This window comes from Zalophus californianus, chromosome 12 (assembly GCF_009762305.2).
Source record: "Zalophus californianus isolate mZalCal1 chromosome 12, mZalCal1.pri.v2, whole genome shotgun sequence".
Taxonomy (NCBI): Eukaryota; Metazoa; Chordata; class Mammalia; order Carnivora; family Otariidae; genus Zalophus; species Zalophus californianus.
In genome coordinates this window covers 69595628-69618194 of record NC_045606.1, presented here as the reverse complement: position 1 = coordinate 69618194, position 22567 = coordinate 69595628, and the positions used below count along the sequence as shown (strand labels likewise).

The 22567-nt window shown below is 41.1% G+C and overlaps 3 protein-coding genes across 16 annotated transcripts in view; 2 read left to right on the top strand and 1 right to left on the bottom strand.

The window, feature by feature from the left end:
- Positions 1 to 17278, bottom strand: part of ZNF277 (zinc finger protein 277) — a 104890-nt gene extending 87612 nt beyond the window's left edge. For 3 of the 5 annotated variants that reach the window (XM_027574425.2, XM_027574423.2, XM_027574424.2), the window contains exon 1: positions 17128 to 17278. In XM_027574425.2, the coding sequence (XP_027430226.1) occupies positions 17128 to 17218 (91 nt within the window). In that variant the 5' untranslated portion in view covers positions 17219 to 17278. Of the gene's footprint in view, positions 1 to 1465; positions 1524 to 17127 lie in introns of all 5 variants that reach the window. The other 2 variants (XM_027574427.2, XM_027574426.2) reach the window with 2 other exon arrangements.
- A 198-nt stretch (positions 17279 to 17476) lies between these two features.
- DOCK4 (dedicator of cytokinesis 4) overlaps positions 17477 to 22567 on the top strand; it is a 428555-nt gene continuing 423464 nt past the window's right edge. For 8 of the 10 annotated variants that reach the window (XM_027573299.2, XM_027573301.2, XM_027573303.2 and 5 more), the window contains exon 1: positions 17648 to 17846. In XM_027573299.2, the coding sequence (XP_027429100.1) occupies positions 17810 to 17846 (37 nt within the window). In that variant the 5' untranslated portion in view covers positions 17648 to 17809. Of the gene's footprint in view, positions 17847 to 22567 lie in introns of all 10 variants that reach the window. The other 2 variants (XM_027573302.2, XM_027573297.2) reach the window with 1 other exon arrangement.
- Positions 20606 to 20934, top strand: LOC113911146 (60S ribosomal protein L38-like). The gene has a single exon (XM_035723236.1). The coding sequence runs from the start codon at positions 20658 to 20660 to the stop codon at positions 20868 to 20870; it is 213 nt and encodes a 70-aa protein (XP_035579129.1). The 5' UTR covers positions 20606 to 20657; the 3' UTR covers positions 20871 to 20934.

Here is a 22567-nt window from a genome sequence, read left to right as displayed (position 1 = left end):
CAAATTGTCTGTGTGCTCTCTTGTTTTTAATCAGGGAGATTCTACTAACTACTTTTGGAGACCATTTGGCCTGAAGGAGAACAAAGATCCAAATCGTGAAATATCCACAACCTCATAAATAAGGGCCTGAGCACTAGACAGCTTCTTGGTTCTTCTAAGATGGTTATCAGATGTAGTCTTTTATTCCATTTTATCTCCCACTACTTCTCTCTTTACTCTGAAGCTTTAAGCAGTTTCTGAAATGTCCCTGGATGACACCTGGCTCTTTTTTTTCTCCCTGAGGCTCAGGTACTCTATCCAACTTCCTGCCTGCTAGAGTCTTTCCTAGTCCTCTGGTCTCTCTCACTTCTTCCATGAAGCCAATTATGATCATCCCTTTCAAGCAAATTTTTTCTCTATCCATTCCTCTATCCACTGATGGGAGCTTAACCTAGTTACTGGTATGTGTGTCTCTTCTCTATTTAGACTACAAGCAAGACAGAAACTATGTCATGTCCTTTTAAAATATTTTCCAAAGTGACTTATCCCAATGTCACTCCCAGCTCAAATACTCTATAAATATTTAGATTAACTGATACGTGACTGACAGTTTAAAGGGGAAAGAGCCCAGTCATACTCAGGATAGAAAGAATGGTCAAGGTAGAAAGGCACTAATCAGTAAATCCAAAGATGCACATTTCAGCATGATATTAATATACCTCTGCTTTGGGGTGCCTGGGTGGCTCAGTCGTTAAGCGGCTGCCTTCGGCTCGGGTCATGATCCCGGGGTCCTGGGATCGAGCCCCGCATCGGGCTCCCTGCTTGGCGGGAAGCCTGCTTCTCCCTCTCCCACTCCCCCTGCTTGTGTTCCTGCTCTCGCTGTCTCTGTCTCTGTCAAATAAATAAAATCTTTAAAAAAAATATATACCTCTGCTTTATTTATATAACCCTTTACATTTTATAAAATCATCTCCTAAGCATCTCGGTATTAAACTGCCAGATAAGAAAGATTATTATTTTTATTGTAATTATGAGAAAATAGAAGTTCAGAGAGTATAATGTATTTAAAGTCACACAACTAAAACATGAACTGGATTCTTGTCTATAAGTTTAGTGTTCTTTTCACTATACTATGCTCTCAACCTCAGGAAGAGACCAAATTTCAGGGGCTGTAAGTACAAAGGACAATAGCTATCAGTCAATAAGCAAAAGGACTTAGCAGGTACTATGAACAATCTGAGTACCTAAAACAATAAAAAATGAGGAAAGTAAAAAATAACAGTGATGGAAAAGCCCCAGCATAAGATTACCGATATTTCATAAGCTCTATCCGAATCCTTGGTGGTGACTTTCTATAAGGAGCTTAATATTCATGAGAATAAGGTAAACGTATAAGTTCCAATGTCCATAAAGTCACACAGCAGGTACCATGTGCTGCAGAATACTTTAAAAAGAGAGGGGGGGACCCTTCCTCTCCCCAACTTACATGAAAACAAGCACTCGCCTGTGCATACACTCCTTGGCTAGGTCAGGAAGAAGGCAACCTGAAAAAAAGGGAGTATCTTAAATATGTATAATGGATTGAATGGTGACTCAAGAGAGAGATTCACCTGGAACCTCAGATGTGTCCTTATGTGGAATAAGGGTCTCTGCAGATATAATTAAGGTAAATATCTTGAGATGAGATCATCCCGGATTAGGGTGGGCTCTAAATGCAATGACTGAAGTCTTTACAAGAGATAGAAAAGGAGGAGACACAAGGACATAGGGAAGCAGGCTATATGAAGACAGAAGCAGAAGTAGGCGTTACACGGCCAAAGCCAAGGATGACTGATGCTCCCAGATTCTCCTTTAGAGGCTTCAGAGGCAATGTGGCCCTGCTGACATCTTGATTCCAGCCTTCTGGCCTTCAGAACTGTGACAGAATAAATTTGTTTTTCTAGGCCACCAGTTTGTGGTAATTTGTTCCAGGTGACCTTTGGAAACTCATACAGTTTATATCAGTTGAACTATTTGAATTAAAATTTCTCTCTCTACAAGCAGGTAATGCGATTCTCCTAGATAACTATATGATTAAGGCTTCAAAGAAGTGTGTAGCTAATTCAGTCTCTGGTTCAAGAATGGCTTCATATAAAAAGTGACATTTAAGCTAAGATTTTAAATATAAGTATGAGAGAAAGAGAAAGGGAGGAGGTTTACACCGATAAGTGTAACTTATGCAGTACATAACTTAAAAAAAAAAAAGTCCGTAAGTATTTGAAAATGTGTTTGAGTTTCTACAAGTATGCGTGACTTTCACAGCAGGGTCCAAAGATCAGCTAATATTAATAATATGACAATAACTTCTGATAATTATCCATATAAAAGATGAATTCAGAATCTGATTAATGTATTATCACAAGGGATATCAACAAACATGAAATTTTAGAAGAAGGTGACAACATAAAGAGAACAATCCGATTCCTTCACATATACACTGCTTGCCTTAATTGGTTTACTCTGAAATCCCATTTTAAGTGAGAATCCTGAAGAGATGGAGATTTGCCAGTTTGTTCTGAATACTGCTAACTAGAAGTGAATAACAATGGTCCAATGAATCATTTCTAAGCTGTTTTAAAAAACCTTTCGCTAAAAAATTCCTCTACATCACAGTAGTTGTGGATTTTACATCAAAGAGCTGCCTGGATTCATCATTTCATTAATAAACAGTAATTCAGAAACTCTGACATTTCTGACAATGATGCCATATACAGGCAATTAAAAAAAAATTGCAACCAACCTACATTCTTCAAGTAAATGAAAGTTGATAGAAGAACGTGAATTAAATTTTTATAACCTTAAATAATGCATTAAGTAGCTGTGGTTACCTGACTTAATAAGAAGCACAGGCTTGAGTGCCCTAGAACAGTAGGTCAAAAATCGGTAACGTAGGAACACTTTCCTTTTTTATTGTTCAATATTCAGATAATTCAAATGTTCTAAGAAAGAGGTACTAAAATAAAGAAACGAAAGACACTGATTTGAAGAGTTCTCATATTGTGCTCGAGGGTTGGGTTTTGTTTATTTAAGTATTTATTTCCTTACTACCATGGACATTTTCAAAAGAACTCTGGCGTTCTGGATATAATGGGGGGGGGGTGATGTTCTTTAGAGGATGTTACATCTCCCTGAGGCAGAACAAATGGTTATGCTTTTTGTTTCTACCCTGTGCCTACTACTCTATGCTTATTTTCCCCCCACTAAGGACTTGAAGTAAAATAGGAAAGCCATAAAAATGAATGACAATGGTTATTAGTATAGACACAGGATGAACAATCTCTTCTTGAACATGTTTACAGATGAACTCTTTGGGATGTCTAAGCTCCTAAAAAATATGATCTGCTTAAGAGGAAAATGACCCTGACTAGTATTTCCCAAATCAAATTCCATGGAACACTAGTATCCCATGAAATGTTAATGTGTGCTAGCTGAGAAAGATAGTGGTCTACTATTTGGGAAACTACAGTATAATATTTATCTCCTGGTCACAAAAATTAGCATACTAAAGTCCTGAAGTAAGGAAGCTATAAGTTTAAGTCAGTAACTGCAAATTATTTGATCATGAAATTCTTTGTGTAAAAAGGCGTTATATATATAATACTCTTATCTTATGATTCTATGGAGTCCTGAAATATCATCCCTAAAAACATAAACAGCATACTAAATTTACATTAGCCCTACCTACTTTGGTCACATAGACAAATGAAAACAATGAGAACACAATTTTCTATGAATATCTCTCAAAAGCATGACAGCAAAAAATGAATTTTTTTTTCGGTCCATTACCTAAAAGTTTAATTCATTTAGGCTCTAAGAATGTATAAATTCATATGGTGGGATGTACTCAGAGTTTCATGTAATAAAAGGAAAACAGGATTGTGCTCTATATAGAAACAACTATAACTTCTGATACATAAAAATATCACATTAACGGGGGGGAAGTATTAACATCATAATCTGTTCAGATGTTTCACAAGGAAAAAGATCAAGAACAGGAATCTTTCTCTGAAGCATCAAATTCCATGTAGTCTAAGGGTCATGAGAAAGAAAGGGTGTTATTACCTTATACTTGAGAATTATATTACAACTGGCTGATTATTCAGGATTAATGAGCTCAGGGTTAGGATTTCAGTGGCCATATGGGCAACTGTAATGAGTTGCCTGGAGATAGGCCTCTGCCAATACTGCCAATCAGCATGGTAGGGGTCCCTAAACCCACCAGCAATTTGGCTCTGCTCCAGCAGGGGACCACCTCAACCCAGTGGCTCTACATCAGTCCAGTGGTTCCACATCAACCCAGTCTTGGCCTCATCTCCATCTGGGTCCAGGATGCTAATCACTGGGCATGCGACTAATAGCTTGGAACCAAGCCTCAACTTGTATACCTTTTCCAGTAACTGAGTCCTCAACCCGTTGCGCTGATTCCGTAAGCTGTCTGATTTGATGCCTCACCCAGAATCTATGTTCCTCTTAACTTGTTTCTCTCAGGTTTTTTAATGGCTTGAGACCTGTCCCTAAAGTCCAGTTTATTTGTGATTGTGTTCCTCCTGACAAAGAGTCTCTCCTTGACCAAACTTTGGTTTCCTAAAGGCTCCTCTGAATCCTTTTCTTGATTGGGCCTCACCAGCCCAGTTTTTGCAAGAATCCTGTTAAGTCAGTTCAGAGAGAATCTCCCATCCTCCATATCTGATGTGGTTCCTCATCCTCTACCATCCTCCAGGTGATACCTCATTATGTGATATCTCACCCTGGCCTGCCTTTAGCAAGAATCTTGTCAAGTCTGTTTAGCCATATTTCCTCTTAGTAATTTTCCACCCCCCTGCCCCTAACCTGCTCCTTGGCTAAAAATCCCTGTCTTTCCTTGTATTTGGAATTGAGCACGGTTCTAGACCTGTTTATACTTAATTGACATCTATTTTATCATCTTTGTGGCATTCTCTGCCTGCTGTCTCTGGGCCTTCCTCATGACAGGGCCCAAGCGGATGCTCAGCCTATCAAAGGGAGAATCTTCATATGCCACCTGCTGTGACCAGCATTATTTTTCTAATCTCAGGAATTTCTTTACAGGACTGAGCAATCACCTGACTTCATTAACAAAGGCATATTATTAAATTCTAGTGTGGGTCTTCATTATCTCTTGCTTTGGCAAATATCCATGCCCGATATGTGTCCTACTCATCTAGCCATACGCTCCTGGAATAAGAGACCTTAGAAGTTACCTATTGCAGTGGTTCTCCACAAATTTTCTACCTTGATACACCTGATCAATTACACTCACATGTGCAATGAATTCTTAAGGGAATACACAGATATACTTGTTTTCTTTCTACACAGACTCTAGTACATGTATAACTGACTCCCTAGCTGTAAACCTGCCTTCTCTTTATTTTACTGATATTTGAAAGATGAAGTTGAAAGGATGTGAATATAAATGAACTATCTCATTTACAAACTAGGAAATCTTAACCATGAGGGCAAATAACTTCTCTAAAATCAGAGAGTCAGTTAGAAGCAGAAGTCAAATTAATACTCAGGTCTCTGCCTCCTTTTCCAGCGAGCTTTCTATGAAACAGTACTATCTATGATCATTGCTGCTGGAAAAAAACCCTCAAAGTCCTAGTAGGTTATTAGCATTACTTTTACTCATGCGGGTGCATATTTAAAAAGCTTTCAAATATCATTCATGAACTGGCTTGCAAAAAATTCCAATAAGCTTCCAGACACTTTTTCACCTCTTTTCCCACCCCTCCCCCCCTCCAGTTGTGGAAATTAGGTGTATGGTGCTTTAACAAAGACAGCTTGATTGCTGTTGTTACTGCTCAACCACACTTCCTGCTATTAATTGCTTTATAATGATAATTACAATTAGTAGTACAAGATATTTTCTTTTCTAATTGGCTATTACTGGTGAATAGCAGCTTGTTACATAACAGAAAACTGTGTTAAATAACCACAATTACAATTCTGAGGTCCTTCTCTTAAAAAACAAATCTGTGGGGGCGCCTGGGTGGCTCAGATGGTTGGGCGTCTGCCTTCGGTTCAGGTTGTGATTCCGGGGTCCTGGGATCGAGCCCCACATCAGGCTCCTGGCTCGGTGGGGAGCCTGCTTCTCCCTCTCCCTCTGCCTCTCTCCCTGCTCATACTCTCTCTCTCTCTGTATCTCTGTGTCTCAAACTAATAAAAAGTCTTTAAAAAAACAAAACAAATCTGTGTAACTTTTTGATGAAAACACTAAAATTTTATTTTATTTTTTCTTATAAGGCAGGGCCTCTGTAATTACTTGGGGGAGGATGCATCTTTCAGTTAAGAGAAAGCACAAAATGAGGACAGTGTTAGAGAAACCAGGAGCCAGAACATGCATTTCCTTTCTTTTAAAAATAAACACATTTAAAAGCTTTCAGCTCCTTAGTCAATGCATACAAATTGCAGATTCAAATGTATCTACTTCTTCCCACACTGTGATATGGAAACAGAAAGGACTCTCCAATTAGCTCTGATAAAATATGCCTGCAGAGTCCCGCCAATCACAGTGAAATGTTCCCATTGATAAAGCCGGGGGTTCTTCTTCATTTGTGCCTCATATATAGGACCCAGCATGGAGCCAATCCACAGTCACCACTCAACCAACACCAAATGCCATCACTGCATGGCACTGTAGAAGATGAAATAATCTTAAGGTATATGTGACAGTCTTTGCCCCTAAAGGGTTTACATATTACAAAATCAAGGGTATGTCTTGACTCAAACTCTTATGTTGATTAGTCTGCAATCAGTTAAGTCATATCCAGACTTTTCTAGTAGTTGTAGTCATAATAATAACGAGGTCAAACTACTTGCTTGAGCTCACCCAGGTTGTAACTGACAGTTACTTTTGAATCCATTTTTTTCCTATTCCGAAGACCTGTCGCAGCCTCTTGTGATACTTTCATCAGCAGCATCATTCATCCCTATATTCATTCACTGCTTCACTCAAACTCCCAAAAAGATAGGTAGTTAACTGCAGCATTTTCATGATAAAATGGAGACTCAGAGGTTAAATAATTTTTCCCAAACTCACACCGCTATAAAGCAGCAAATTCATGATCAGAGTCTGGTATTTCAGACTTTGAATACATTTTTTCTTTCCACACATTTTTACTCAATGTATCCCACATTGACTTAAATCACTTAAAATATTCTACGACTTGTCAATTGTTGACACCCCCTCCCCAAATGAAGCAAAGGTTTAAGTCCTGTTTATTTCTAGAAACTTTACTTGGTCCCTACAGCTAAAGATAGCACCCAACCCCAGTTGGCTCTCTTGCAAAGAAATGACACTGGTCACAAAGAGTATTAGCTGAGATGAAAACAGAGGCAGAAGACTGATCAGTCAAATCCATTACCACTTTTGGAAAAAGCTGCTCTGCGCACGTTTGGATCAATAAGGTCAGTTAGAACACACTTGTTTCAGCAAGAGATGACAATTGTTTAAGATGCTGTCAGTGAAAGGCCAATCCATTCAGAGTGTGGTGAGTTTGTTAAATAAATCGTAGCAAAACTGAACTCTAATTCTGTATCAAAGTTCTCCAAAAACAGCTAACAGAAACATGTAAAGATTCAATCACTGGAGATGGCAGTATACTGCTTTGTTTCTATTTACTCATGGATTTATGTTTAGAAGAAAGTATAATTTTTATTACATGAATCTGGTCAACATTATCTTCAATTTTTCAAGATGGGAAGTGTATGTGTTGTGGAGGATGGCACTGTTTTTTTGCATGAATGGAAGGTCTTTGTCAACGCAATGAGAAGTGTACGTAAATTCTGTGATACTCCAAGTAATCCCGCAACAGGAGCCTCGTCATGAAACAGAAAAGACACATTAAGGTTGTAGTACTCAAAATCATTACCTGTATCACCTCTGGCACACATGCTAAAGATGAGCCTATACCTGTGTCTGAAGTAGGTCACCATTTATTGAAGACCAGTCTACTACATTTATCATCTGGGTCATTATTTCAACATTTCAGCAAGAGAGATGTGATTATTACCCATTTTACAGATAAGAAACTGAGATTCTGAGGCTGATTAACTTGCCTATGGGTGTTAAGTAACCAGGATTTGATCTTACATTGGCCTGACCTCAAAATGTGCCCACATACTCTCCTATACCACACTGCCTTTCTAGAGTAACATTAGCTTTGGAACATATTTATGTTCAAGGAAAGTCTGTTTCAGACCTTATCCACTGTCATTATAATAGTAAATAGGATAAAAGGTCTGTTTTGGTTACCGTGTAACCTTGTACAAGCCACTCTTGCACCAGTTTCCTCACTTATAAATGAAAAGGGGGTAATATGAGTATCTACTTCAGGGATGCTGTGAGGATGAAATGATATAAGACCTATGACAGCATTTGAAACAGTCCTTGGCACACAGCTGCTGCTCAACAAATGTTAGCTACTTGAATCAGCACCACCATTATTATAATATCCTCTTTTATAAAATTTCCTCTTAATATCCTACAAGTTAATTTCCACATATTTTTCATAGGAAAACAAAGGATGTTTTGAAGGAGGCCTCCTCAGAATCTTACACCAAACCCACAAGATGAGGTTTCTATAATTCTTTTTCTTCCATGACATCCTCTAGCCTTGTACCTTGCAAGGCCATCCCAGTGTGCAAGATTATCCGAACATGCTGACTCTGAATGTGGGTATGTGTGTGGGGAGCTGGGGATGAGGGGGCAGCACTGGGTAGGGGTGAGAAGGGGTATGAAGATAATATAAAAGGCTTTCAGAGCACATAGTTGCAATACTAGTACAGAGCACCAACAGACACTGACGACCCCCAGGAATGCAAGGGCAGCCTAAGCAGGTATCACCAACACATTCCTAAGCTTCTCCTTGGTTATGACACAATGTAGATTGCTTCCTAAGTAAATACAGAATCAGAGGGTAGGCAGTTTTATAGTTCATTTAGGCATACCTTTACACTGAAAACAACTAATATTTATTAAATTCCAAGATGGTAAAAGGAGATAATGCCAGGCTGTCACAGATATATAACTGAATGAAATAATCACAACTCTGCAAAGTAGGTATTATATTCACATTTTCATAAATGCAGCAGCATATGTAATAAAGCTATACACAACTACTAAACATCAGAACTGAAATTCAAATATAGTTTTTCCAAGATGGGGTCTAGCTCTCTTTCCACTGTCACTACAAATGTATGAGACTGGACTTAAGCTGGAAATAGGACAACCTGTGGAAAACCAGATAACTCCCAGATGATGGAGCACTGATTTCAATTTCTATGAGGCAGCTCACTCAGTTATGGGTTCAAGGTTATAAAGGATAGGCATGAACTATTTTTTTAAAAATTTAATCATCTAAACAACACTAATACTTAAAAAAAAAAAAAGACTGAAAACTATGTGAGAATGCTAACTATGACTACCTGTTACAGAATATCATCTTCATGATGATATATTCTGCATTTCCTAGTTGGTGTGCATTAACTTCCACAAGCATAAAACATATACTCAAAAGATCAACAAGGAAATAAAGGCTTTAAATGACACACTGGACCAAACGGACCTCACAGATATATTCAGAACATTCCATCAGAAAGCAACAGAATACACATTCTTCTCTAGTGCTTATGGAACGTTCTCCAGAACAGATCACATCCTAGGTCACAAATCAGGTCTCAACCGGTATCAAAAGATGGGGATCATTCCCTGCATATTTTTGGACCCCACAATGCTTTGAAACTAGAACTCAATCACAAGAGGAAGCTGGAAAGAACTCAAATACATGGAGGCTAAAGAGCATCCTACTAAAGAATAAATGGGTCAACCAAGAAATTAAAGAATTAAAAAAATTCATGGAGACAAATGAAAATGAAAACACAACTGTTCAAAATCTTTGGGATGCAGCAAAGGCAGTCCTAGGAGGAAAGTATATAGCAATACAAGCCTTTCTCAAGAAACAAGAAAGGTCTCAAATACACAACCTAACCCTACACCTAAAGGAGCTGTTGAAAGAACAGCAAATAAAGCCTAAACCCAGCAGGAGAAGAGAAATAATAGAGATCAGAGCAGAAATCAATCAAATAGAAACCAAAAGAACAGCAGAAGAGATCAATGAAACTAGGAGCTGCTTCTTTGAAAGAATTAATAAGATTGATAAACCCCTGGCCAGACTTACCAGAAAGAAAAGAGAAAGGACCCAAATAAATAAAATCATGAATGAAAGAGGAGAGATCACAACCAACACCAAAGAAATACAAACAATTATAAGATTATATTATGAGCAACTATATGCCAGCAAATTAGACAATCTGGAAGAAATGGACGCATTCCTAGAGATGTATCAACTACCAAAACTGAATCAGGAAGAAACAGAAAACTTGAACAGACCTATAACCACTAAGGAAATTGAAGTCATCAAAAATCTCCCAACAAAAGCCCAGGGCCAGATGGCTTCCCAGGGGAATTCTACCAAACATTTAAAGAAGAATTAATACCTATTCTTCTGAAACTGTTCCAAAAAATAGAAATGGAAGGAAAACTTCCAAACTCGTTTTATGAGGCCACCATTACCTTGATCCCAAAACCAGACAAAGACCCCATTAAAAAGGAGAATTACAGACCAATATCCCTGATGAACATGGATGCAAAAATTCTCACCAAAATACTAGCCAATGGGATCCAAGAGTGGTGAAGAATTATTCACCACGACCAAGTGGGATTTATTCCCAGGCTGCAAGGTTGGTTCAACATCCACAAATCAATCAATGTGATACAATACATTAATAAAAGAAAGAACAAGAACCATATGGTCTTCTCAATAGATGCAGAAAAAGCATTGACAAAGTACAGCATCCTTTCTTGATTAAAACTCTTCAGAGTGTAGGGATAGAGGGAACATACCTCAATAACATAAAAGCCATCTATGAAAAACCCACAGCGAATATCATTCTTAACAGGGAAAAACTGAGAGCTTTTCCCCTAAGGTCAGGAACACTGCAGGGATGTCCACTATCACCACTGCTATTCAACATAGTACTAGAAGTCCTAGCCTCAGCAATCAAACAAAAAGAAATCAAAGGCATCCGAATCGGCAAAGAAGTCAAACTCTCACTCATTGCAGATGATATGATACTTTATGTGGAAAACCCAAAAGACTCCACCCCAAAACTGCTAGAACTCATACAGGAATTCAGTAAAGTGGCAGGATATAAAATCAATGCAAAGAAATCAGTGGCATTTCTATACGCCAACAACAAGACAGAAGAAAGAGAATTAAGGAGTCAATCCCATTTACAATTGCATCCAAAACCGTAAGACACCTAGGAATAAATCTAACCAAAGAGGCAAAGAATCTGTACTCAGAACACTATAGAATACTCATGAAAGAAATTGAGGAAGACAGAAAGAAATGGAAAAACATTCCATGGTCATGGATCAGAAGAACAAATATTGTGACAATGTCTATGCTACCTAGAGCAATCTACACATTTAATGCCATCCCTATCAAAATACCATGAACTTTTTAAAAGAAATGGAATAATCCCAAAATTTGTATGGAACCAGAAAAGACCCCGAATAGCCAAAGGAACGTTGAAAAAGAAAAGCAAAGCTGGTGGCATCACAATTCCGGACTTCAAGCTCTATTACAAAGCTGTAATCATCAAGACAGTGTAGTACTGGCACAAAAACAGACATATAGATCAATGGAACAGAACAGAGAGCCCAGAAATGGACCCTCAACTCTATGGTCAACTAATTTGACAAAGCAGGAAAGAATGTCCAAAGGAAAAAAGACAGTCTCTTCAACAAATGGTGTTGGGAAAACTGGACAGCCACATGCAGAAGAATGAAACTGGACCATTTCCTTACACCACACACAAAAACAGACTCAAAATGGACAAAAGACCTAAATGTGAGACAGGAATCCATCAAAATCCTGGAGAAGAACACAGGCAGCAACCTCTTCGACCTCAGCCACAGCAACTTCTTCCTAGACACATCACCAAAGGCAAGGGAAGCAAGGGCAAAAATGAACTATTGAGACTTCATTAAGATAAAAAGCTTTTGCACAGCAAAGGAAACAGTCCACAAAACCAAAAGACAACTGACAGAATGGGAGAAGATATTTGCAAATGACATATCAGATAAAGGGCTAGTATCCAAAATCTATAAAGAACTTACCAAACTCAACACCCCAAGAACAAATAACCCAATCAAGAAATGGGCAGAAGACATGAAGAGACAATTCTGCAAAGAAGACATCCAAATGGCCAACAGACACCTGAAAAAGTGCTCAACATCATTTGGCATCAGGGAAATACAAATCAAAACCTCAATGAGATACCACCTCACACCAGTCAGAATGGCTAAAATTAACAAGTCAGGAAATGACAGATGTTGGCGGGGATGCGGAGAAAGGGGAACCCTCCTACACTGTTGGTGGGAATGCAAGCTGGTGCAACCACTCTGGAAAACAGTATGGAGGTTCCTCAAAAAGTGGAAAATAGAACTATCCTATGACCCAGCAATTGCACTACTGTGTATTTACCCCAAAGATGCGAATGTAGTGATCTAAAGGGGTACATGAACCCCACTGTTTATAGCAGCAATGTCCACAATACCCAAACTATGGAAAGAGCAAAGATATCCATCAACAGATGAATGGATAAACAAGGTGTGATATATATACATATATATATGTATCTATATATACACACACAATGGAGTATTATGCAGCCATCAAAAAACCTGAAATCTTGCCATTTGCAACGATGTGGATGGAACTAGAGGGTATTATGCTAAGTGAAATAAGTCAATCAGAGAAAGAGAAGTATCATATGATCTCACTGATATGAGGAATTTGAGAAACAAGACAGAGGATCACAGGGGAAGGGAGGGAAAAATGAAACAAGATGAAACCAGAGGGAGACAAACCATAAGAGACTCTTAATCTTAGGAAACAAACTGAGGGTTGCTGGAGGGGAGGGGGTGGGAGGGATGGGGGGGCTGGGTGATGGACATTGGGGAGGGTGTGTGCTATGGTGAGCATTGTGAATTGTGTAAGACTGATGAATCACAGACCTGTACCTCCGAAACAAATAATACATTATATGTTTTTAAAAAAAAAAAGATAGTAGGAAGGGAAAAATGAAGGGGGGCAAACGGAGGGGGAGATGAACCATGAGAGACGATGGACTCTGAGAAACAAACTGAGGGTTTTAGAGGGGAGAGGGGTGGGGGATGGGTTAGTCCGGTGACGGGTATTAAAGAGGGCACGTTCTGCATGGAGCACTGGGTGTTATACACAAACAATGAATCATGGAACAGCACATCAAAAACTAATGATGCAATGTATGGTGACTAACATAACATAATAAAATAAAATTAAAAAAATGAAACATATACTCAGTTTTTCATTTGATTTCAATTCCTCTGTGTAAAATAGCAGCCATTCTAAGTACTTTGAATAAATTTCAAATAGATTCTAACCATTAACTGTTAGAGTGTTTACTTCATGCAGCTCGGATAAGCACTGGATGTAATAAAAGTAAAATAAGACAACTCTTGCCCTCAAGAAGTTTACAGTCTATTGGGGTAGACAAAGCTGCCAATAAATAAGTACAGTATGATATGGTAAGTGTGATAGTGGAGATGTGGGAACGAAAGGCAGGATGACTGAAGATGAGGCTGGAAAAGTAGATTTGAATCTTAAATGCCATATAGAGAATTTAGATCTCATTATATAAGCATGAGGGTCACACTGAAGATTTGAAGTGAGGACGCACGAACCCATTTGTGTTTTGGAATATGGACTAAAGGAGGGAAAAATCAAGAGTCAGTGAGATCACCAGGAAGGTTTTGCAATCATGCAGGCTGGAATTCATTTCTGGTTAAACAATGATTAAATACTGACAAAGTGCCAAGACAGGGTCAGGCAGACAAAACCAAACATGTCAAAGTTTCGGTCCCCAAGAACACAGTTTGGAGGATAGGGGACACAAGTAATTAATTCAGCAGTAATGGTGAGGGTTAGAAATAGAATAGAGGCTAAAGAGATGAAGCACAAATTCGAAAGATGATTTTAGGCACAGAAAAATAAGGCTTAGTAACTCATCAGATTCAGGATATGAGGGCAAGATAGGAATCAAGGATGCTTCCTAGGTTTCTAGCTAAGGCTTGATGTTATTTACTGAAAGAGCAAATATAAGAATGAGGAGTTGACACCACCTGCTACCCCACTCCTTCTAGAGACATCACAAATTAGTTAATAAGGTCTCCACAGGAAGTACATTATAAATCCAAAGTAGCATTCTTAGGATTATCATCTAGTGAGCATGGATTTGCAGAGAAAAAAGTTAACTCTGTCCGAATATTACAATATGAATACATAAGTTAATACTGTCAGAAAAAAACCACCTCCATGACAAAAATTTCCTGTAAATACTGTCAGTTAATAAACTATATTTGTTATCTTACTGCCTCTGACTAAAAACAGCAAAAGAAAAAATACCAGTAATACATCCCCACGTGTGATTTACTATCTGTTCTTAATTTACTGTTAACATACTATCTTGTATTTACTATCTGTTCTTAATTTTAGAAGATAATATGATATCCCAGTTACAGTTCAAATGTATGTAAAGCAGTGTTGTGCAAGATCAGGGACTTTTCTGGAGAGGGATGGAGCCTCAGGAAGTCTGGCAGCACAGATCTCAGGTAAGGTACTGTACCTGCCTGCACACCACTCAGTGACATTGGAGTAGAAATGTTTAGTCCCAGGACATTAAGCACACAGACTGATATTTTAATTAGACCAAGAGTGAAACTTCTTAAAAAACAGTTTTCAAGAAATTAATGATTTTACAGGGAAAGACATTCTTGAGAACCTAAGTAACTGTTTAACAAAAAAATAGAATATACCTTTAGTATCACTATTTCCACCCAAAATTTGTATCACACTTTGCAGGCTTTGAAAAGAATTTGGATAAAGTTATAAAATGATACATAAATTATTAAGGGGATTTTTAATGACAACCTTACCTTATAAGAATGATATAAAAATCAACCATTAGTTCTTCCATTGACTGCTACAGATTAATAAGAATACTTGTCAGCTATGAGCCAAGGTGAGTAATTTTTTTGTTACAGATGCTTCAAATTCACTGTTGCTCAATACTTTTGTTGAAAACAAATTGGAACATAAAATTATGCTTTATAGCACTTAATTCAATCCAATAAGTCATTTAAACATTGGCCCTTGATTAATGATTTCCTCACACAGGTAAGCGCATGGGAAAAGAAGACTCATATATTACTGATAGGCGTGTATATTGACACCTTTCAAAGGGAAAATCTGACATCTACCAAAATTTTAAACCTGTGTTACCTTTGACCTATCAATTCCTCAAGAAATATGCACCAAGAGGGGGAAGGACATGTATATAAAGTTGTTCACTAAGCCCACTACATGTTCATTAACAGAGGAATGGTTAAAGTATGGCACATTCATATTATGGAATACAACTGGCACAGTCCTTAAAAAGAATGAAGCAACAAATATACCGACATGGAAGGGTGTCTATAATAGATCATTGGGAGAAAGGAGGTTGTAGATCTTTGAGCTTACACAGAATGATCCCTTTTTATTTTTCAAAATCAAAACAATACAGATGTGTGTCACGGAGGAATATGTGAGAAAGAACACACAACGAACTTTTAAGAGTTGCTATTTTGGGAATGAACTGTGTGGTGGAGGAACTTTCATTTAACTTAAATGCACTGGCTTCAAATATTTATTATGAAAAATTTTTATAATAACTAAAGATATTTAAAAGTTCTACAATGTTTTTGAAAGGAATTCTCAATTTTCTTTTTTATGAGTTAATCTGTGAGATAAATTCTTCAAAGATTTCATCTTTAAATGTTACACAGGTAGCCAGCCCTCTGGAACTTTGAGAATCTGGAAACCTTACTAGTATCTTACCATCAGGTAAGAGCCCCCAAATGAACTGCTTGGGGTGTGGGTATAACTATTTAAAGTCAGGAGCCTATCAAAGATTTCTTTGGTAGAGGTATTAAGATAATTAATTTCAGATGGGCACTGGGAAGAAATTGCACTTTATCTCTGTGCTGCTTAATAAAAACTCGAGACTAAATGTCAATTTAATCGTGAAAACAAAAACAAAGTAACCCAAAAATATCAAACAAGGACAGAAAACCTTTGAGCCACAAACCATGTCCAATAGAAAAAGACACCTTGTGGTGCTGAATTACACATCAAGACAAAAAAGAAGGGAGGCGGACGGGGATAGATGCACTAAAGGTAAAAGAATAGGGCGAGGAATCCTCAAGACAATCCCCTGGCAGCCTCCAAAGTTTGGTTTTTTTGATCTCTACAGTGGATCACAGGGCAACTTAAAAGAAAAGAAGAGCCAAAGTAGTTCCGATGATTTTCATAACCACCTTCAAATTTTCTCTGAAGCCAATAATGCAAAACATCACTTCCTTTCCTCTTCAAGAACTCAGCCAGGGTCTACATACAATCCTGGAGATCGCCTGGGGCGATCAGAGAGGCTGTGAGAGGCACATTTTCCCTTCAGAGGCCGCTCCAGCCAGCAATTGAGCAAATCGTAGAGTGGAGGGAAGTGACCAGTCTTCAACTGGAAATCCTCCCGAACACAAATAAAACATATCTCCCGAGGCCAACCGAGGCGGAGGCAGGGTACTGGAGAGGAGAGAGCTGCTAATCCCGGGGAGTTATAATCACACATGAGCGAACGTGACTTGACACACACCTACCCCGCAGCGAGCGCAAAGCTGGGAGCTCCAAACGGAAGACAAACGCTCAGGGAGCTTCCTTGGCTGCGGGGAAGGCCATTCTATCCCATTTTCTCTTTCCTCCCCAGAGAGCCCCCACCAAGTAGCCGCCTCCTACCCCACCCCGCCGGTCTGGGCCCGCCCGTAGCCCCCTCGCGCCCAGGTGGCTTTAGAGGTGGCAGGCTCCTGGGGCTTGCCTTGGCGGTCAGCTGCATTCCTCGTCGGAGAGAAAGGGAGACAAACCATTTACACTTCAGTGGCACCGTACTCACCCTCATAACTGACACCCCCGGCTTCGCTGTGGTTGCCCTCACAGTCCTCCTCCCCTCCGGCAGCAGCCCCCTGGGTCTCGCGAGCAGCCATTACGCGGCGGAGGAGAAAAGGGAGGGCAGGCAGGCGGGTCCGGAGCCAATGGAAACGCGACTGGAGGCAAACTCCCCATCAATGCAGGGTTTCCTCCACGTCCACGCCTCCCCATCACGTTCTGGGCCAATAGGACGTGGAGAGCGGAGCCTAATCCCCGCCCCTAGCCGCTAATGCCACGCCCCCTTCCGGGATGGCGAGGCCCAGAACTACAATTCCCAGCGTGCTGCAGGGACCCTGGGACAGGGAGGGCTGGAAGAGGCGCTGGCGGGCGGGGGTGCGCCGGAGAGTATCCTGGCGTGTAGCTTAGTTCAGTGAATCAGAACAATGACTGCGCCGCCGGGTCCCCGGGAGCGCGTCGGAGGACTGTGAGCAGCCGCCGCCGGGAGAGCGGCGGGCGGCGCAGCCTCAGCCGCGCGGTGTCAACCCCGGGCTCGGGAGCTTCCAGCGCAGACCTTGCCCAGCGTCCACAGCTCGCGCGGAGCCGCTGGGCTCCAGCGTTGCAGCCGCTATTCAGGAGCTGTGCATTGTTGTGAGCCGGAGAAGGTGCGGGGATTACAAAGCCCGAAGACCCCGGACCCCCCTTTAGCCATGTGGATACCTACGGAGCACGAGAAATACGGCGTGGGTGAGTCTCCGCGGGGCGAACTTTTATTCCTCTCTAGCCCGAGCGGGTGCGCATTTCGCGTCCTTGCTCCTGCGCCCCTCTCGCACCGCGGGGCTGGAAATGCCTAGTCCTGGCATCGCGCTGCGGGTTTGGGGCTTTGCCGAGTCTGCTCGGGGTGTGCGCCGGGGTCTCGCCCCTCGTCGCCCCTCGCCGCCCCTTCGGCGTTTCCCGCACCGGCTCCCCGAGCGCCTGGACGGCTGGGGGAGCGCTCGGCCAGCCCTCCCGCTGCGGGCTCTGCCTGCGGAGTTGGAGTGGCGACGGGGCGTGTGCGAGTCAAGTTGGAAGAGGAGGGCGAACGGCGTTCCTCAGCCTCCTTCCTCTTTTTCCCCAAAGAGGGCAATGGGCTGAACGATTCCCCAGGGTGGAGAGGGAGACAACAACTACTGCGCAGAGAGAAGACCCTCAAAACAGAAGGGAGGCGCAAAACCTTTTCTCCGGCTCCCTTCGGCATTCCCCGAGTGCGGAATGTGGCACCGTCCTCAAAAGAGCCGTGCTGACAGACCGAGCCCGACCCCAGCTTCCTTCCTCCTTCCTATCCCGGGTTCCTGGGGTGTGAGTGTTGAGGGGCTGGGGGTTGGTAAATTTCAACATCTGCGCCTCTTTGGTCTTTGGAGGGGAACGGGTATTTCAGCAATGTTTTTACTTCTGGCCACCCTCTCGGCCCGGGGTAAGCGCGTTGGGGGTGGGTGGAGGACAGCTGTGGAGTGATCATGGGGAGGGGGAAATCGGAAAACCTGGGTCTTCGAGGCGAGGAGACAGCTTTTAGGAAAGGATTACTCTGACACTGGCGTTCGGAGGAAAAGGAGCAGGGTAGCGCTCGCTGTTCTGTGCAAAGGTGAACAACAAAGGACATTAATGTTGACTGATGAATACAAGAGTCTCCCTTCTTTTCCCTCCTACCATTTCAGGCTGACTACAGTTCCCGTTTTTGTTGTTTGATTTCAGCTGGGTCTCTCCTTGACAGATACTCCTTTTAGGGTTGTGGCTGTTAAGAAGCCAGGCTCTTCGACAAGCCTGCAGCAGCCAAATGCAATTATAACCTCTCAGAAGGTTTAAGAGGGTGAAAGCATTTTGGATTTTACTAACAATCTTTATTCCTCTAATGCCCCGTCCTGCTGATTGGTGTACTTTTTTTTTTTTGTTAATTGGGTACAGAGCTAGTGATTTAGACAATGTGTAGGTATCTGCTTACGTTCTAAATTAATTTTTCTGTAATTTAAAAAATCTGGAAAGCCTTTCCAGGGAATCGTAGTCATAGGGGATTTTTTTTTTTTTTTTAACTTCCCATGGGGATAGTAGGACTTTGGAGTCCCCTGAAAGGACTGTATGATTAAACAAAGTCATTCCGATATTTTCATTAGCTTTCATTCTGATTGTGACCGTTTGGCGAGACAATAGTTTGTCCTAGACCCACCTTTGGGAAGGGGTTCCAGCCTTCCCTCTCTTTCAAGTGTGTGGGGGGGAACCTTTGCAAGACACTGTACTGGCAAAGTGTAGGTGTTGGTGGTTATTATTTTCCTTCTGACCCCCTCCTTCCACCCCCTTTTTGTGTAGATTAACCCTTGCTAGGAAAAGATACTGCCTTTGCCGAAATGGTGAGGAACTGGAGCGTCCCCCTTGTCACTCACTGGGTTTAACACTCCGTGCAAGAAGCATGGATCCATCCAGCAACACTGTCCCGCTTGGAGTCGATCCCAGATGTTGCTTTCTTCCAAGTGTTAAATTATACAGATTATGGATGGGATTTATTTTCTTGATTTCTTTACATGCCAGGTCACAGCTGGGTGCTGGTATTGATTAGTTTTTCTCTCGCCTTTCTTTATAAGCCTTGGGCAGAGGCTTAAAACACACTCTGGGATTTCCTGGAATGGCAAACCCGATATTATGGGTCAAGTGTTTTGGGCTACAGCAGACACCTTGCTTTTGGGTGGTTGTGATTTGGTTGCAGAGTAGGGGGAGGTAGAAGGGTGAGCACAGCGTTGGGAAAAGGAGGTTGAGATGAGAAGTGAGGGCAGAGAGGGGTCTGCTCATTTATACAATATCACACATACAGGAATGTTAATCATCTTGTTAATTTTTGAGCATTTGGCTTATGGAATGCTTAGCTGTTTTTAAGAATCCGTCCGTTAGGTGTGTGCATTTGTGTGTGTGTGTGTGTCTGTGTGGTGAAAATTTTGCTAGGATACTTAAGTGTGGACTTGATTTCTTACCCTGGAGAGCACTATTTGTAGCTGTATATGCTGTGAGTTTTTTTTTTTTTTTTAACCTTCCTTAGTACATGTGCTTTTCTCATCTAGTTCTTATAAATACTAAGGAAAAGATAATTTATGGGCAAAAATGGTTGTTATCAGGTGTAGTAGTAATTCAGTTCCTCATTCTTTGAAATAAATTAGTCTTTAACTTGGAATAACTGAAGTTTTAGTGCAAGTTGTATATTTTTCCAATGATACTTCTTAGCCACCATCAATTATATATGAGATAATTATGTGACTTTATATATTTATGTTTCTGTTTCAAACAACATATTGTTAATATGGATAAACTTACTTAAATTTCATAGCTGTAGTAAGATGTATCAGAGATAGAAATTCCTTTTCAAACCTGACATGTGGGCACTCTTCAACTGATGGATGGTCTTAAAACAATGTATACCTTATATACCTAAGTGTACTGATTCTAGGGAGTTAGAAGGCATAGTGATAGCTTCTTTTCCATCCTTCTTTCTTGCTGCTTGCTGTGCCGGCCCCGCGCTCCCGTGCGCCCCCTGTAGCCATGCCTCGCAAAATCGAGGAAATCAAGGACTTTTTGCTCACGGCCAGGCGAAAGGATGCCAAATCCGTCAAGATCAAGAAAAATAAGGATTATGTGAAGTTTAAAGTTCGGTGCAGCAGATACCTTTACACCTTGGTCATCACGGACAAGGAGAAGGCAGAGAAACTGAAGCAGTCCTTGCCCCCAGGTTTGGCAGTGAAGGAGCTGAAGTGAACCTGGCCCACTGATTTGAACTGTATTAAAGTTTTAAAAATTCTTAAAAAAAAAAAAAAAAGAAGGCATAGTGATAAAGCTATAGTCCTGAGGGATAGGGGACCTTGTCTCTTTAAAACTGTATTAATCGCGGGGCGCCTGGGGGACTCAGTCGTTAAGCCTCTGCCTTCCGGCTCAGGTCATGGTCCCAGGGTTCTGGGCTCTCTGCTCAGGCGGTAAGCCTGCTTCTCCCTCTCCCACTGGTTGTGTTCCCTTTCTTGCTGTGTCTCTCTCTGCCAAATAAATAAAATCTTGAAAAAAAACTTAAAAAACTGTATTAATAGCCACAATGATAGGCATATTTTTCTCGGGAAATTCTGGTTAGCTCTTGGTCCTAGGCTAGACACTGCTGCCAGCTGTGTGACCTTAGGTAAATCACTTAACCTTTCTGAGTGCCAGCCTTTTGGACAAATGGTATCCGAGGTCCTTCCCAGTATTAGTTCTTGAGACCTCTTCCAAACAAATGTGTCCTTTGGTTATAAAAATATCTCCATGGTGTAGAGATTGTTAGAAAAAAGACACTTTTGTTGTGACATAGCCCACATAGTTTTTTAAGGAAGATCAAAGGTAAGCAAAAGCTGCCTGGCAGGCTGCCAGAACCCAGGTAATAGTTACTCATTTTTCAATCTGTTTGATTCTCTCTCTCTAGGAGGAGCTCCATGGGCAGTGACAAAAGCATTCTTGATAGACCCCTCACAAATTTCCTTATGATCACTATCTGCTTCCTGCCTGCCCTCATCAGTCATACCTCTAGTCACAGAGAAAGTTACATTACGACCATTGCAGGTACATTTCTGTATTCATTTGTTCAGTATCCATGTATGCACAGGTTTCCCAGGTGAGCCAGCATGTCTTACTGAGCTGCAAACTGCACCTCTCAACCCCAGCCAGATGTTTAACATGTGTGAGCCTGGTTAAGCTTAGAGGGAGATTATGTGCTGGATTGATCAGTACAAAAAGTTCCTGAGCCTGACAAGAAACAAAACTCAGAAGGAGCCGATCTGAAGGTTATGAATGTCATTTTAAAAATGAAGTATTTAGGGGCGCCTGGGTGGCTCAGATGGTTAGGCATCTGCCTTCAGCTCAGGTCATGATCCAAGGGTCCTGGGATTGAGCCCCACATCGGGCTCCCTGCTCTGCGGGGGAGCCTGCTTCTTCCTCTCCCTCTCCTGTTCCCCCTGCTTGTGCTCTCTCCCTCTCTCTGTCAAATAAATAAAATCTTAAAAAAAATAAATTAAAAGAAGTATTTAATACTTGTATCACTGAGTCCTCAAAACTATTCCTGTCCTCCATTTCAAGTAGGAATCCCATTCCTTTTTTTTTTTTTTTTATGATTTTGTTGATTTATTTGACAGAGACAGAGAGCACAAGCAGAGGGAGCTGCAGAAGGGGAGAGAGAAGCAGGCTCCCTGCCGAGCAGGGAGTTGGATGCGGGGCTCGATCCCGGGACCCTGGGATCACGACCTGAGCTAAAAGTCAGATGCTTAACCGCTGAGCCACCCAGGCGCCCCGGAATCCTATTCCTTTTTAAAGCTTCCTCCATGTTAGGGGAAGAGGTACCTTCTCTTATTATACAGGATCTTTGGGATATCTTTTCCTCGAAAAAGCGTGCTTTAATGGTAGCTTGTGTGGGAGAGTTAAGAGCAAGTATGCCTTAG